The sequence below is a fragment of the Catharus ustulatus genome, chromosome 17 (genome assembly GCF_009819885.2).
Source record: "Catharus ustulatus isolate bCatUst1 chromosome 17, bCatUst1.pri.v2, whole genome shotgun sequence".
In the NCBI taxonomy this organism is placed as follows: Eukaryota; Metazoa; Chordata; class Aves; order Passeriformes; family Turdidae; genus Catharus; species Catharus ustulatus.
Window position 1 is genome coordinate 3,385,768 of NC_046237.1, and position 16,299 is coordinate 3,402,066.

At 40.9% G+C, this 16,299-nt stretch overlaps 1 protein-coding gene across 1 annotated transcript; it reads left to right on the forward strand.

Moving 5' to 3' along the window:
* The first annotated feature begins 2,288 nt into the window (after nt 1–2,288).
* Nucleotides 2,289–9,293, forward strand: C17H20orf85 (chromosome 17 C20orf85 homolog). The gene is made up of 4 exons (XM_033075259.2): nt 2,289–2,456; nt 2,944–3,025; nt 3,650–3,748; nt 5,559–9,293. Exons 1-4 carry the CDS (start codon nt 2,419–2,421, stop codon nt 5,688–5,690), a joined length of 351 nt encoding a protein of 116 aa, XP_032931150.1. The 5' UTR covers nt 2,289–2,418; the 3' UTR covers nt 5,691–9,293.
* Nucleotides 9,294–16,299: the final 7,006 nt, after the last annotated feature.

The window sequence follows — 16,299 nt, forward strand, 5'->3', positions numbered from 1 at the left end:
ATCATGTGCTGGTGGAAGCATTTGCACACCTACACAGAAAACTGTATTTGGGTTAAAGCATCTCATTTTCCCCTCAGTTAGTTTTAATCTCTATCAGTCAGTACCCAGAACACTGCACTTCTTTTGACTGAGAAAAGGGAGTACAGGGGCTGTAAAAAACCCAAATTGCTTCCCCAGGGCTGGAGCAATATCTGACATGGGTGAAAGGTTTCTCAAACTCCAGATACTAATCTGCAACTCAAGTTATGGACAAGTTGTAAATTCTTGAAGAACAGTTGTGAGTTCTTGTTCAACAGCAGCACTACTGAACAGCTGAATAACTGGATAATTCCTAATCAGAAGACAACAGGAAGAATTGGAATTTCAGCATTTATGGCTATGTCCAGATAGAATTTACCCATCTTAAAAGCACTAAGTGTTGAAACTTGATTCTATTTAAAGGTGATACACGGAATGATAGAGGATCTACTTCACCATTTGTCACATGATAATAAATGCTGTTGTAATGCAGCTACAAGATCCAGACTTTCTGCAGGAGACTCTGGAATCTCAACAGACCTGTGTTCCTGTCATTCAGTATCATTATTAGCTCATTAAAATCCTATTTCACTCATAGTGCAATTTTAATATTGCCCTGTGCTCGTAAGAGTCTAATAAGATCTACAACTAGCTACTCATTTACTACATTCCCTCATCTGAGAAATAAGTGCAAAAGACTTGAACATGATAAGTTCTATTTCCACAGTGTTAGTATAAGAAGTTTCATCTCTTGACAAATGCTGGTGCAGTTTAAACCCTGACAGTAAACTACGGATTCGATTGTTTCATTAACAAATTAGCATTTTCACGGAAAGCATCAAAGCAATAAGAAGACTCCTGAGATAAATGTGACAAAGCAGCAGGAGTTAATTAAGTAGGACAATGAGTAAGCATTTATGAGTATGATAGGAGACCCAGCTGATTTAATTGTGAGCCTAATTATCAATTAGAGAATCAAGAAATGGCATGTAAGTGAAATATTCCATTTGTTGATACTTTAATGATTTTCAGAGATCCAGAAGAGCAGTATTAATTGCTATTTTAGAACTACAGAAGGCGTTTTTATTCTCCTCTTACTCAAACAGAGGTTCTTAGTACTTCTAAAATAACTAATAAATGTATATAGTCTTCTAAAATAACTAATAAATGCATATAGTCTTCTAAAATATTTAAGGGCTTTTGGATTATTTTTTTTAAAGTCTAATAGTTAAACATTCAAACACACTGCCTATAAACCAGCTGAAGCCAGAACCTTTCTGCATTTATTTTCTAATAAGGATAATAAATGCCCAGTGGTGTAAGAGTCCCATTAACTATTTCCAGGGTGTTTACACAAGTCAATCTCCAGACAACACGAAAGAGGTCAGGGAACCATTTAAACCCACGAGGGCAAAGAGCCAGCTGGCTCCACTTGTTGAAATATTTTATTCTGCAACTGCAAGAAAATAAAATTACAAAAAATCCATGTAGAGCCAAAAATATTAATATATTGGTACACAATGAACCCTTTACCACCTGTAAATATGTTCTGGGTTCTCACATAGAAGCCATAAAGTATGTTGAGATCTTTCTCAGAACTTCTGTCATAGGCATGTAGCTTGTAAAAGACATTTATCGGAAAAAGATATCAGACACTGTATCACAGGACTGGTGTTGAAATTATCAAAAGCAATTTTAGTGTGTAGCAAAAGGAGCCCCGAACAGGATGGCAGGTTAACAGGACATTTTAGACCACCTTAATCCAAACGTGCTTTCCTTAATTTAAAGACACACCAAAAACCAAAAACTACCAAGCACTTCCCCAGGCCTCCTGAGGAGCCTGAAGAAAGCAGGGAGAGGGAATTTTTGCTCTTTTCCCCCTGAGATTGTGATGCCACCAGAAGAAGAGAAAGAGGAGAGAAAGAGGAGAGAAAGAGGAGAGAAAGAGGAGAGAAAGAGGAGAGAAAGAGGAGAGAAAGAGAAAGAGAAAAGAATCCTTCCCCTCAAAGTGTGCGGCCCTTCCCAATATTTTATTTCAGTAATTAATTATTACCTCTCCGCCCACACGAGTTCCCGCCCTTTCCGCCATCTTGTGCCCGCCCACACGAGTGTCCCCGCCGCCATCTTGTGGCTGCCTGACGGGCTTCAGGGAAGCAGGCAGCGGGAATTTTTTTGCTTTTTTTCCCTGAGATATGGCTGTGGTGCTATCGGACGAGAGAAGGGGATCATCCCCTCAGGGAGCGTGTTAGCACTTCCCAACATTTTATGAAACGCGTTCCCGCCGTGTTGTGCCCGCCCACATGAGCCCCCGCCCTTGGCGCCGCCGTTGCCCCGCAACGCCCGAGCGGCCGCGGGGAACCGCGGGGTCCGGCGGGGCTGAGGCGCCCCGGCTCCGGCGAGATGGAACGCGACAACTTCGTAGCGCAGGACAACTACTGGTACCAGCCCCGGGCCCGGGCAGCGCTGCTCTGCTCCCTGCGCCTTCCCCTCCCGGCCCGCGGCTCCGCGCTCAGACGGGTCTGATGTTGTATAAAGAGCGTGCCTTGGTAAAAAAGTCAGGGCTTGGCTCCAGGGAACCCCTCCTTGCCCGCTGGGTGAGGGTCGGGGCATCTCGTCAGTCAATACAGTAAAAGAAAGTTTATTTGAAAGGACGTTGGCGCTTTTCAGCCTCCTCCGCTTCTTACCAAAGCGTAATCTAAAAGCAGTGCGTTCACATGCAGTGTTTGAAACCTCTGGAAAGTATTTTCCCACTAGCTCTGACTCAGACAATGATAATTTGTACATAAACTTGCTGTTTTGAGATGGAAGCTTAGATTCCTGCTAAGGCGCTGTGCTTTGTGACATCAGCAGTTGGGTTGGCGGGTTGGGGTTTTTTGTAAATGAAAGTTTTCAAAGTAATCTTAAATATTTGTCTGTTGATTGCAGGAAAGACCAGATTGAAAAGGAAGCAGAAGCTGCTAAAAGATGGGCTGAGAAATGGGGATTTTTGAAAACACCTCTTGAGGAGGTAAAATTGAATGGCATATAATATGGTTTATAATAAAAGCAACACATGAAATCTACTTGTGCACAAATTTATCTGGACACAAAATGATGAGAGCACAGAAGACTAGAAATGTTTTGAATATGCTTCACTACTCTTGCATCCAAGGTAGCAACTGCACTACTTTTGAAATGGTTCAAATATTCAGTTTTCCTCTGAATAAAACACATCAATGGTAATTTATATGCTGTGCATATCCTGATGTATTTGTCTTGAGAAGACTCCTAGTAGTGCTAACAAGTACTAGTACTGACAGGAAAATATTTCCCCTTTGTCTCTCCATATGGTATTTTAAAAATCTAGGGGAAAAGGTTCCAGCTAATTAAATTGTCAGTGGGGGAATCTACAACAAATGAAAATATTTGGAGTGATGTCTCTTCTCAGTGATGTTTAGATATTAGAATACAGTAGCACATGATGTTACATTTGGAATCACAGTATTTCTTTACTAAAGAACGGGATTGATACAGCCCCTGCATAGTTATAAATGTAGTCTGGATGTCCTCTGAAACAAAAAAAATAAAATCACATATTACAGTACATTTCAAAAGATAAAGAGTTCCATTTTTAAATATGTTTTTGTTTTAGTTGATTGGAGATGAAAAGAAAGAAGATGCAAAGCCCAAGCTTCAGCTTCCAGATCACCTGCGGATTCGACCTGTGACACCTGTAGAAAAATACATTAAGGTTAGAAAATTAGATTTTAAAATTGCAATGCAGCAACATCTGTCTTAAGAAACCACACAAGCTCTGAAAAACACTTGTCTTATGGAGGGGGTCTTTAACTAAAGGCCAAAGTAAACTGCATTTGCAAGACAAATAATGCTTTAAAAGCATTTGTTTAAGACAAGGAATTGCCCTTTGGACATGGCTATAATTTTTCTACCTTTATTTAAGAATCTGCTTTTTGGCAGAGACAATACCACTGTCCTCTTTAGTACCACAAATTAATAAGAAGCCAGTTCTAAGAAACCCAAGTCATGAATTTTGTTATATGATTGATATGTTCATTCAGAGTCTTAAAGCTGTCAAACAGCTGGAGAGTAGAATGTGACTGATGGTTTAATTTACAAGTACAGTGTGTTGGGATCACCAGTGAATAGGGTGACTCCACAGGCAAATAAAGCAGTGACATTGGGAGAGGAACATTCTCACAAAAGGGGAAGCAGAATGTGCTAATACAAGGGAAGGTTAGTCCACTTAGGGAAGAGCAGGGAAATAAAGGAGATTGGAAATTCTCACTTGTTGAACTTTATTTCAGAGGATTCCAAGGGTGGGGAGATAAGGTAAGGAAGCAGTAAAAGCTTTTACAGAGATTAAATTAAAAATTAAGAGCTAGGGCTGAGAGTGGTAAAGAAATGAAATGGCATAATTTCTGCCATTACTGCTACTTGTTCTTCAGTTTTGTCCCAAACCTCCAATCTCAGTCCAGCTGCAGTTTCAGTCGAGTCTCAGTCCCTTGAGGGTGTTGGTGCATTAACAAATCCTGCACTTATCAGCTGCTCCACAAGTGTGCAGAGCCTGGTGCACATTGGAGCAGAGTTTCCATTTCACCTCAGAACTGGGAGGAAGAGAAGGGTTAGCTGTGATTTAGGTCACTCTTTACATATTCAGAGTGAAGTTTCATACATCCTTTTCAGAACTGTCTTTCTGCACATTTACCTTGTGATAACAGTCAAATCTGTTCTCTCTAGGTTAGACTAATAAAAGCTTCTGCATAGTCCCCTCCCCCAGACCAAAAGTGGGACATGATTTCCTTCATTATCCTGCTCAGTGGGTGGCACTTTTGGCCATAAAAATTATCTTTTTGTGAGGAACTGCTCCACCTAAATATCATAAACATTTTCTAATCTTGGCCAAAGAACAAAGTGAAGCAACTCTGGCAAGAGAACTGAAACATTGTTCTCTTGCTGTGTATTTCTCTGCTAAGTCCCCAGATGCTGAAATGATAGAACGTGCCCAATTGAGATGATTCAGCCAAAGAAAGCACAGCAGTCACTGAGCAGAGTCTATTGGGTTTTGTTTTGTTTCCTTTTTAGCTAGATTAGTTGCAGATTAACTTGCTGCTCACCCATCTTTTCAAGTAGAAGGAAGGTAGAATGAATAAGTAGTTCTTGCTGTAAAAGCCAGCTTGGTCAGTAATATCTTTGGATTTAAAATTATTGTTCCACAGCTGCATTGCTACCAAATACATTGCAGCAAGGAGAAAACACTATTTCTCCTGTTGGCAGAAGTTAATTAAAGATGATGATGATTATCTTCAGCTTGAGCTTTTTCCATACATAATAATATTTTTTAAAATTCTAATGATGTTAAGCAATTAAAGCCCTTAGTATTGAAACAAACTTTCGAAAAAGAAAATAATTCCAACATACACTACTAAACAATTACTTGATTGTTGGTTTTATAACACTACAGCACAAAAGAAAATGCTGCATGACAGAAACTTCACCCAAAAACCTTTTCATCATTCAGTTTTACATTACTTTGATTTTAGGTGCTTCCATCTCCTCCAGTACCTAAAACTACCCAGGGATTTATTGGCTGGAGATCAGGTGATCCAGCACTGGCACTTGAAACCAATTTTCAAATCCAAAGCTGCAAAGGAGCTGTCGGTAGTAAGCAGTGACCATGTGAGCTCTCTGAGTGACATTATGAAATAAAGAGGCACAAAGACCCACCTGCATTCCTAAGGAAATATCCAGTAGTGGACTGTTGGACTGTTGATCATTTCTGCTATTTATGTAAAAATCCATAATCATTGTGGTAAAGTATGAACATTTTCATTTTACTTAATTGAATCTATGGCATCCAAGCTGTTAACTCTGCTTCAGAGCTTCTGCTTGTAACTTAGAAATAACAATGAATAAACTCAGAAGATCACAAAGCACATACTATTTTTATTAATACTAATAAGACTATAATTTAAAAATTTTCATTGGAAGTTGGAATAATAGTGCAAATTTTTATAATTGTTTCTCCATGAGAACTTCTACTCATAAAATACACTGGGTTTTGTATTGGGTGTGCTTTGCTGTTATTTTGTGTAGTTAATCACGTAAGTGAGTAGTTCCCAGTGAGGAAATAAAGTACACAAAGGCCACAGTGACACAAAGTCACTTTGAAAAATCAGTTTTAGTGTGAAAACAGGGTTTTTCCATTAGTTGATCAATATGCAAATGGGTTACAAAGGATTTATATCACTTCAGTTTTGTGTATACCAATATTTGCACCAACCAGGGAGAGATGCTCAGAGCCAGCAGGTGACTGCACTGGGAGTTACTGGAGCAGCTCCCTCAGTGCCCTGGAGCTCAGTCTTGCATTTCATTATGCACCTGAAGATTTGCCAGGATTTCTGGAAACTCAGAAGGACTCCCTGAGCTGCTGTTTGCACAGCATAATTCTAACTGGCAAGGTGTTCAAACCAGAAGGTTGTTTAAACAAAAAGGAGCCCCCAAGAATCAATGCAGGCAGCTCCCTCTAACTCCTTATCACTTAAAGGGGAAAGGTTTTCCTCTTTAACCCTGCTGCAAGATCTCCTTTGTGTTCTGCAGCCATCAATATCTATTGCTTGAGTCAGCACTAAGTCCTTGGCTTTCACAGCAGCAAGGCAGCAGCCAGTGTTTGTTCTTCCCTTCTTCCCAAGAAATGACTCACAGTGATCAACATCCCACCTTTTTTTTTTTAACATCCATTTCCAAATGCCCACAAAATAATAATATTTTACTTTTTTCCATATTCTTTACAAATAATGGAGAAGTGAGTCATATCCTTTGGAAAGATTACCCAAGAAAGAGAGCACATAGCAGAAGTAACTTCAGACACTTTACTTAAAAACCAGAATAAAGAATAACTTGGAATCAGACTCTGGAAATTGAAGTTAAATTGCAGTTTAGCTACTAACCATAACCTGTGTACACTGCTCTTTGGACAACCAAGATAATTGTAAGAACAATATTTAAATTCAGTGTGCTTTCTTCTCATTGCCAGGTTTCTATCTTTTGCTCATTTTAATCACATGGTATGTGGTTCTTCAGTTTATTTTAAGGTCATAAGATCTTACTCTTGTCTGGTTTACATAAACAGGTATAATAATGATTAATACGTCATTTAGTAGCAATTAAATTCCAATAATTGAGGCCAAATAAAAGGGGACTTCACTGGCTTTTAAAGAGTTCTATTAAAGAATCAAAGCTGGCATCAAATACCCAGTGGATGTTTCTATGAAGTGAAATCCAAATCCAGATGAGCCATGGCTTGATTTTGAAAACCAAAATAAATTCTTTGTCCAGCATCTACAGTTGGACATTCCTGACTCTTCCTCCAATGTCTGAATATTAACTCTGTCCTGACAGTAAGGGTTTTGTATTGTGCATTCTGTCCTTTAAGATACCTTTATTTCAGGAGATACTTTGATAGAGACTAGCTTGGGATTTGCAAGGAATATAATCTAAAATTTTAAGTAATTTCTTTATCATAAATCCCATGTATTCAGGGTTTTGGTGTTATGTGATACTAGTTTTTTCCCAACACTTCTAACATTTTACATGAGAAAAAAAAAGTGTGTAGAAGCTGTGGATCTGCAGCTGACAAAAGACTACCCAGTCATCTGCCCCAGTTGTGAATCCTAAAGGTCATTACAGAATTATTGTATCACCTTGTTATGTTTGAAACCTGGCCTTTAATTTATGGAAATTAACCTATTTATTGGAGCCAGGTTGGGTACATAAATGCCACTGCACACTGTAAAATATCACACGTCTCCAGGGTCAGGACAGTGTTAGTAAACTCTGCACACATCAGAAAATGCTTCAAAACAAAATTTAATCACTTCAAAAGTGCAACAAAAGTCTAAACTGTTTTAATTTTGTGTAAAAGTGTTAGACCTGTGTTTCTGTGCAAGTCAGAGCAGAACCAAATTATGAGAACAAGGTGTAAGTGTATTTAGATGTCTTTGATGCTCCAACCAAAATTTCATTTGTCTTTTGTGAAGCTTCTGGTGAGCACTGGGAGCTGCAGAGCAACTCCTTGGTTGACAAAATTTTTTCAGAAAGCTGAAGCCATCTGGCCTCTGGTGTTGTTTTCAGGTAAACTTTGCTAACAGATTCATTTTACAGAAGGGCTGTGGATGGTCTTTCTGAACTGTACACACAGAAATGTTACCCAGTCCAGAGCCAGAGGTGGAAACAGGTCAGCCCCACATCTGCCACCAAGGATGGTCCCTGCAGGTGCTCTCCTGGATGTGTGATGAAATACCAGCAAAGGCTTAAATGGCAGCAGTATTGAAGTTGAAGAACAATGAAATCAAAGTTATCTTTTTCACAAGCACTCACTTAACAAACAACAAAATTGGGGGACAAAAACCTGGTGTTTTGCTTCACAATGTGTTCTCTTCTGTGCTGTTAGAACTGGCACAGAACTGGCACTTGCTATTTAAAACTTCATTAATATAAGATGCTTTACCAGGAGCTCATAGTCAGAAGATTGCTGTTTATTTAAAATGCATTTTACAGAGAATAAAGGTTTTTTTATTAGATCATAGTTACTGGTGATTCTGAGTAAGTAGCACTAACTGAGATCACCAATTAAGAGTTGCTGTACATTTGGAAAGAGGCAAGGTGAAATGCAGCCACAGCCTGTGCACAGGCAAGTGATGCAGTGCCTGAAAGGGTGCTTGGAGAATAAACCTCAGTGCTCTGCATGAGACATCTCTGCAGTGACATGCTGTGACATACCACAGACACTCACTGCAGTCCTAAGGCTGAGCATCAAACTCCTGTTTCCAGCTCATCCTGTGGGCTGCTCTGTCACTAACTTTGGTTCTGAGATTGTTTCCTTACAAAACAGAGGATGTACATTTTATTACTGTAATTTTCAGAGACATAAGGCTCCCCATTCACAGGCATCATTTCCTCCTTTAGTGAAGGATTCTTTTGGTTCCTTCCACACTGTACAAAGTAGCAAAATGACAAACATTGATCTAAAAGAGTCACAGAAACCTGCTTCCCTGTGAAGCCCAGCCCAGCCCTTGCTTTGTGTTCCTCACTGTGTTGTGTTTTGTTCCCTTGAAGCCCTGCCCTTGTAGCAAGACAGATAAGGCCCACTCACAGACTATTACCTTCTTTCTGGCTCCTGTGGTTTTCACATCCCATCAAATTGTCATTTAGCTGAAAGCCTGTCAGACCATTGCACTGGACCATACTGGAATAAATTTGACTGTACTGGAAATTGATAACTGTTGTGCTGTGAAAATGATTGGGTTGGAAGTGAACAAAACATCATTCCTCAGGCATACATGGAAAAGAGAAATAATTTTAAAACATCCCAATTTTGTTAACATCATGTGTCCTGTTTTAGGTGGCTGCACTCCGCAGTTACTTATGAGATCTGGCCAAAATGTGGAAGTGATGGGTCAGTACAATATGCTTTTATGAATGGAAATTACACCTTTGCACCTTGTGGTCACAGGTTGTGGAGGTGGCCCAAGTGACTCTGAATTTTGCCCCTTCCCTCGTATTTTTCCCTCGCTGCTTTATCTGCTTCACAAAAGAAATGAAGCAAACTAAAAATTCACTAAATATTGAAATAAACTTGTGGACTTCAAAGCATAAAACCAGATGCAACCATGAAGAAATAAACAATGAAGGATCTTCCCACCAGCACCACGTTTTCAGTTTGGTGGCTCCACTGGCAGCAGCTTCCCTGGCTGCAAGATCAGACTTGCAGGTACCAGACTGGGATTAAATGTGGACAAACTCTTGTTAATCAAAGTTTTTTAACAGTTCTAACGACAGCATCGTTTAGACTTCCAATGCAGGGTGTAGAAGTGGCCATTTTCTCTGCTCCCTGGATAAAGGGCTCTTTATTCAGTCCATTTTCCTGACTGCTTTCCCAAAAGATCATAAACGTGGAGAGCAGCCCTGAGCCCAGACAAGCCATGGCAGCCCTCGCCCCCAGCCCTGCACGCACATTTCTGGCTCCGGCTTTGCCAGCGATGCCTGCAGGCTGCCGAGTGACACCCGGCTAATCCGTGATGCTCCAGCCTGACCCGAACCTGACAATGCCTTCTCACTTCCCGCAGCCCCTCCTTCTCCTCCCGAAGTGAGAGACGGGCAAAGCTTTTATTCCTCACCGGGGAGCAAGACGAGCCCAGCTCTGCTCGTGAATCTCCTCTGCTCGCTGACACGCGTCAGACACAACATTCTCATCCTTAAAAGCTGCAGCGAAACGAAAACAAAGCAAGAGCACAAAAAAACCCCAGTGAGCTGCAGTCCTTGTCTGGAAAAAATAAACAGCCATTATGCTCCTATTGCCAGAGCCCAGCGATGTCCTTTGTTTCACTGAAAGCTGTGTGATTTCTCTGCTCCCATCCCGTGTGTTACAGCTTCCATCTTGGCACTGCACTGGTTAATGAACAAACCCCACGTGTTTACGGTCTCTAGGCTTTGTGGGGTCACTTGGACATGGAGATCTTCTCCCCCACCTCATTTCCTCCCTGGCTGTAGTCACAGGTGACCTTGGGAGCTCTCTGTGACAACAAAACAGCCCTTGCTGCTTAAACCCAAGGCCTGGGAAGTCAGGCTGGCTGTGCTGCTTCTGCACAGGGGCAGTGGTGCTGCTGGCTCAGAACTCTGCTCCAGGAAATAGCCCTGAATATTTAAAGTAGGAAAATTCACCTGCAATTGTTGGGAGTCTTGAGACATAAAAATACAAAGTCTTACAGTAGTCCCATCTCAGGTCTCTCACAACACTAAAAAAATAAAAAAGCTTCACTTTCTCTCCTGATGACTACAGTCTTCCCTGAAAATTTACAGCTTTATTATGCATAATTCAATTTCATCAACTGCTTTTCTTTATTGTCCCTTCTAATTATGCACATGTATACTTATTTATTGCAATACATAAATTATGCCCCAGGCATAGCACAGAAGTACACATACACTTCCTATGTAAGGATGGAAAAATCAGTCAGGCCAATCAAGGATTCATTTACTCCCCTGTCCCATTCTAGATTTGTACAGATTCAGAAATCATATCTGAATTATCTCTGAATTCTCCCTTTGGATGTTACAAGAGCATTAATTACCTGCATTCCATAATATATCACAGCAACTTTAACTGATTTTTGTTTCTGAAAAACAAGGCCAGATGCTCAGAAGTTTTTATGCTTCTGATAGCCTAATGATGACAAGGCAGTAACTCAATTTGTTGCCTGATTTTGGCTGAGAGAGGCTTGGGGTCAGCAGTGTTTGATGTACCACATACATTACTTTTAAACTCTGGTCATGATTCAGAACTGCAGTCCAAATTCAGACTTTAAATGATACACCACAGCATCCTTGTTCTCCACAAAGCTACAGAGGGAGCTTGGGCAATGAGATCTTATCTTTAGACTTCAAAGGTATTGTCTGAAATGAGTCCCTGTGGATAAAACCCTTCAGGGCAGGATGCCAGGGCCTTTCAGGAAGGCAGCACATGGGACTTGTTCCTCCTGAGCCCACTTTGACTGTGCTGACCACTCACCCTTCCCTGCAAGAACATCTGCATACAACAAAACTTAGCCAAAAATGTCAGGTTTTTGTTCAACACCTATGTAATATAATTCATCTCAAGTGCACATTCTTTCTGCAAGGTATCAGGATAGCAGAGTCCAGAAGCATTTGTGTCCAGTGAAGAATGTGATGCCTGCAGGTCTCACTTCTCCCTCAGAGCAGAGATTGGAGAGGCCCCTGTAATGGATGGGTTTTGTCTGTGGTATCGATTTATTAATTTGTTGCACACTAATCATTAATCAGCAGCTGATGCTCAGGCAGCACAAGGGGTCACAAATGTGCCATGCAGCATCACCACTGCCCTGCCAGGCCTCTCCAGAACCCACAGATGCCAAAACACCAAACAGGCACTGGAAGGACTTTAATTTCATAAAGTAAATAAATGCCAACATGGCTTTGCAGTCCTTGGATGAGCCCAGCCCTGGAAGCTCTCCTGACCAGACCAGGGAGTGCTCCCCTCATGTCCCTGAGGTCACAATTTGGCTAAACATATGCAGAACATGCTTGGCTCATTACACATGTGCATATCAAATCCACACTCAGCAGCAAGGGAACAGAAGACAATATATGGTAAAATACTGGAACTGCACTTCAAAGATCAGGATGCAATTCCACAGACTCCCAGGGTGACTGGCCACAACAGTCACCTCCCTCCTTCAGCTCCCATCTGTAAAAAGCAAAATAACCATCCCTCATTTTTACTTCATCCATCTTTGCAATTTAAACTTGGAGTTCTTTGTAGTGGTGTCTCTTTCTCAAAATACATCCAGTTCCCAGTACACAATGTCCTACTCAGAACAGCCTTATGGAAATGAATCCAGAAGATAAAATAAAAAGAACCATATAAAACATCCACTGATGAGATAAGACCACCAGCACAACAATGCAGTACACAGCTGTAATCTGTGGGAGGATTATTACTCCTTGCCATAAATGCCATCTATTTTTCAAGACAAGCTCTTCTCTTTCATAGAACAAGGAACTCAGTATCTGCAGACAACTTCCCTTCCCACCAGTATGGTTTTTAAAGGCTCACAGTAGTTTGTGACATTAATTAGAAGATGTCACATCTTAATGACAAATATTAGTACTAGCCTGCTTGATTAACATAATTTATGTCTTCATTGGATGTTTTATTCCAGATGAGCTGCTTTTCATCCATCCATATTTGCTGGGGGAAGAAATGCATCCTGACATGCAATGTTAATGTGCCCTCTGTGCTGACCTCTTATCTCTTAACTTTTCATTCTCACCCCCCTGTTCTCTGCAGTGCCTGAAATGAGCTTTAGCAACAGCTCTTGGTCAAGACTCTCATACATTGAACCCCTGCCAAGGCTTTTGGGGTGTTTAGCACTGACTAAAGGTCTATTCCTATGACACACACATTTAAATTTAGCACTAAACTGGTGGGGGAAAAAAAAGAGAAAAATATGTAAAATGCCACTTTCTGACAAGCAGAAAATTAGAATTCATTCCCCTGAGAATTAAATGGACTTTTCTGCTTCCAGTCACTAACTATGACAAGGTTAACATTTTTCAGTCTAATGACTAAGGACATTAAGTGTGCATGTGAATAAGAAATAAAATTACTGGAGGGTATTAGCTAAGTGTGTGACAACAGCACAAGCTGACAACACAACTCTGAGGCTGCAGATTGTAGCCAACACTGATCCTCTGCTGTGGAGAACCAGAACATGGAGAGCATCTTTCTGTCCTTATTACTGTAACAGCATCAAAATCACAAAACATCCTCGTCTGGGTGGGGGAGAGCTCATCTCAAAGGGCATCCAGCACATTCCCAGTGTCCCAGGCAGGGACACCATGTCAATCAGAGGCCACAAATCCCCAAAGATAATCCAAAAAGAAAAAAAAAAAAAATCTCAAGTGCATCTCTTACTTGCCCAAGGATTCTTTCATCATTCCTGATTTAATTCTGATATGACACAAGGATTAGGGTAGGAGATTAAGTTATTATTTGTGACTTGCCTTAGCTTCTGTCCTTCCCAGTTGTTTTCCCTGTAGCTCCTCACTGTCTTGCTCAGCTGTGGCAAACTGAAGCTGTGGCTTCCAGACCATAAAGGATTTCATGGGATGCAGCATGGAGGGCTCAAAGGAAATCTCTGTTATCTATATGCCCTTAATGATAGGCATTAACTTACTGGAAATTATTAACTATTGGGAATTTCTCAGGATATATGTAAAGCAGGGGCACTAAAACGTAAAACAGGAAAATTATACTTTAAAATATCTAATTTCTTCAGTGAAAAATACGTGTAAAAATGATATTTAGAGATGCAGGTCAAGTTAGAGAAAGCCCTTTTAAACAGGGACAATAAAAGCTGCAAGGACATCGAAAGAATTCAACACAGAGCTCTCCTTTTATTGTTTCTGCCTTTGATTTGGTTTCAAAAGTTGCTTGGCCACAACTGAGAAAAATCCAAAACTTACAATTTAGGGGATAAATGAAATATTTTTTAAAATTAAAATAGACATTAGGAGTAAAAAGAAGGAAAGAAAACCAGAAGAAAACAAGTATTTTCAAAACCACAGAATCCACCTTTACATCAGCCAACTGGAAGGATTCACCAACTTCTCTTTGCTTTGCTGTGGTTGTCAGGGGGTTCATCAGCCCAAAACAATGCAGTTTTAAATTTTTCTAATCTGAAATGTGTGTGATGGACTATTAGTCAGTTCAGCAACAGATCCTGTTTGCTGTTACATCCAAAGCTGGATTCTCCTCTCTTCTGGTACAAACCACCAGACACATCTCAGCCTCTGGAAGGTCTGTGCTTTGCCAGGGCAGCATGAGAGGATTCCTGCAGGTTTGACACCAGTGACAGGTGCTGCACCTGCCCTGCCACAAGCTCTGATCCACATTCCACACTACTCTGACCCTCACTCTGATTACTTTTGGTCCCTGGCCTCATTACCTCACACTTCCCTACAATAAACTGCATAAACCACTTACCTGCCTGTAATCCTGATAAATCCAAATCATTTTGAATGAGTTTGTTTTGTTCCTCTGCCCCCCCAAATTCCTCAGCCTTATTTTATGTCATCAGCATATTTCAGGCACTTTTGAAATTACATTCTGCTTGAGGTCACTGCACTCATTTTAATTCCAACCCCCCAGCACATCAGTGCTTTAACTCCCTTCTGATTTATTTATACTGTTTATTATCAGAGCCCAATTCAATCAATAAAAGCTGGAATTCAAACACATGCACACGTTTGAATTATACATACAAACACTCATCAGGGGACACAAGACAACTGCTATGGTCTAGATGATTCCTCTAACATATGGCAGCTCGTAGGTAAGGGGACTCATAGCCATGAATTTTTATACCTTGACTTCTGCTTGACCCCAGTGGTTGTTCAGCCACTGGAAACCAAACAAATTGAAATAGCATCAGAAATTCCATGGAAGAGGCTTGGCCAAGGGATCTCTGCATTTCTTATCCCAAACCACCAGAACCATATTTCTGGGCTTTCTGAGCTGACAGTTCCTTTATTAGCTCCTGTGCACACAGGAATTCCAAAAAAACACCAGCAACCCACACCAGACAGTCATGTCAAGCAAATGCTGCAAACAGAACAGCATACAGGGAACTGGAACTTAAAGTGAAACCAAAGCACAAACCTCAATTGCAGCCTGGCTTCGGCATCAAACCAACCTAAACAGGCTGCTGGAAGCAGAGGAGGAAATTAATAACTTTTGGCTCCCCTGTACAAACCACCACCCTCCCTAAACCTTACTGGTCAGCAGATCCTCAGGCACAGCTCTCTGCTGGCTTCTGCTTGCCTTTGAACACAGTTGGTGGTTACAACCCAACAACACTGCAAATTCAGAAAATGAAGGCAGAGAAAGTGTGACTCGGGTTCTGCTACAGACAACCTTTGTGTGGAATTGTGTAGCCCAGCTCATCTGCAGTTCCATTTCCCTCAGTCCTTTGCCACCCCCTCACTGCTCTTCCCTCTCTGTCCTCTCCCTACCACGGATCCTTAGCAGCCATCCCTCATAAACAATCACCCTCCCTGCTAATCACTCTTCTGAAAAAGCTGTTTCTATTTTTCCTTACTACTCCAAGCTTTTGTGCCACAGCAGAGCTGGTCTGCAGCACGTGGAGGCATGGCCTGAGTGCTGGGGACTAAATCACAGCTCCTCTGCCCCTCCTCACGAATTTGACAGTGACAAAATTCCCTCCTGAATCTTCTCTGGCCTAGAGTTATGTGAATTCCAGGAGTCTCTTTGAAATCCTGTTTTAATATTTCACAATTTATGCACAGAGTATTTTGGCTTTTCTATCAATACATTTCTGCTTGGTAACTCCCAGTTTGAATGCTGATTGTGTTTTGCATAAATTAACTAAATTGCAGCCCTTCTGTTTCATTGGTACTTTTTGTCTGCTTCCATCAGGAACAATGTCAGGGAGATTGCAAGCTGACTACAATTCTCTTTCCTAAGCAAGAGGAAAACATGTAAGAGCCCAATCAGCACCAGTTCCTGAGGGCTGTTGGGCTTTAAAAGCTGTATTGTACTCTGGCATTTAACAATTTCTGTTCATTTGGTTCACTTTAAGAAGGGAATGTAACAATTGCCACACTGTTCTGAGCCTGTGCTGTCTATTGATAAATATGGAACAGGTGTAACAACAGCTTCTCTTTCTTTCTCCTTAAAAATTC

Coding starts and splice junctions, on each gene's coding strand:
- C17H20orf85 (XM_033075259.2), top strand. CDS start 2,419: ATGGAACGCGACAACTTCGTAGCGCAGGACAACTACTG. Junction 2,457..2,943: donor GTAGCGCAGGACAACTACTG/GTACCAGCCCCG, acceptor TGTTGATTGCAG/GAAAGACCAGATTGAAAAGG. Junction 3,026..3,649: donor TGAAAACACCTCTTGAGGAG/GTAAAATTGAAT, acceptor TTTTTGTTTTAG/TTGATTGGAGATGAAAAGAA.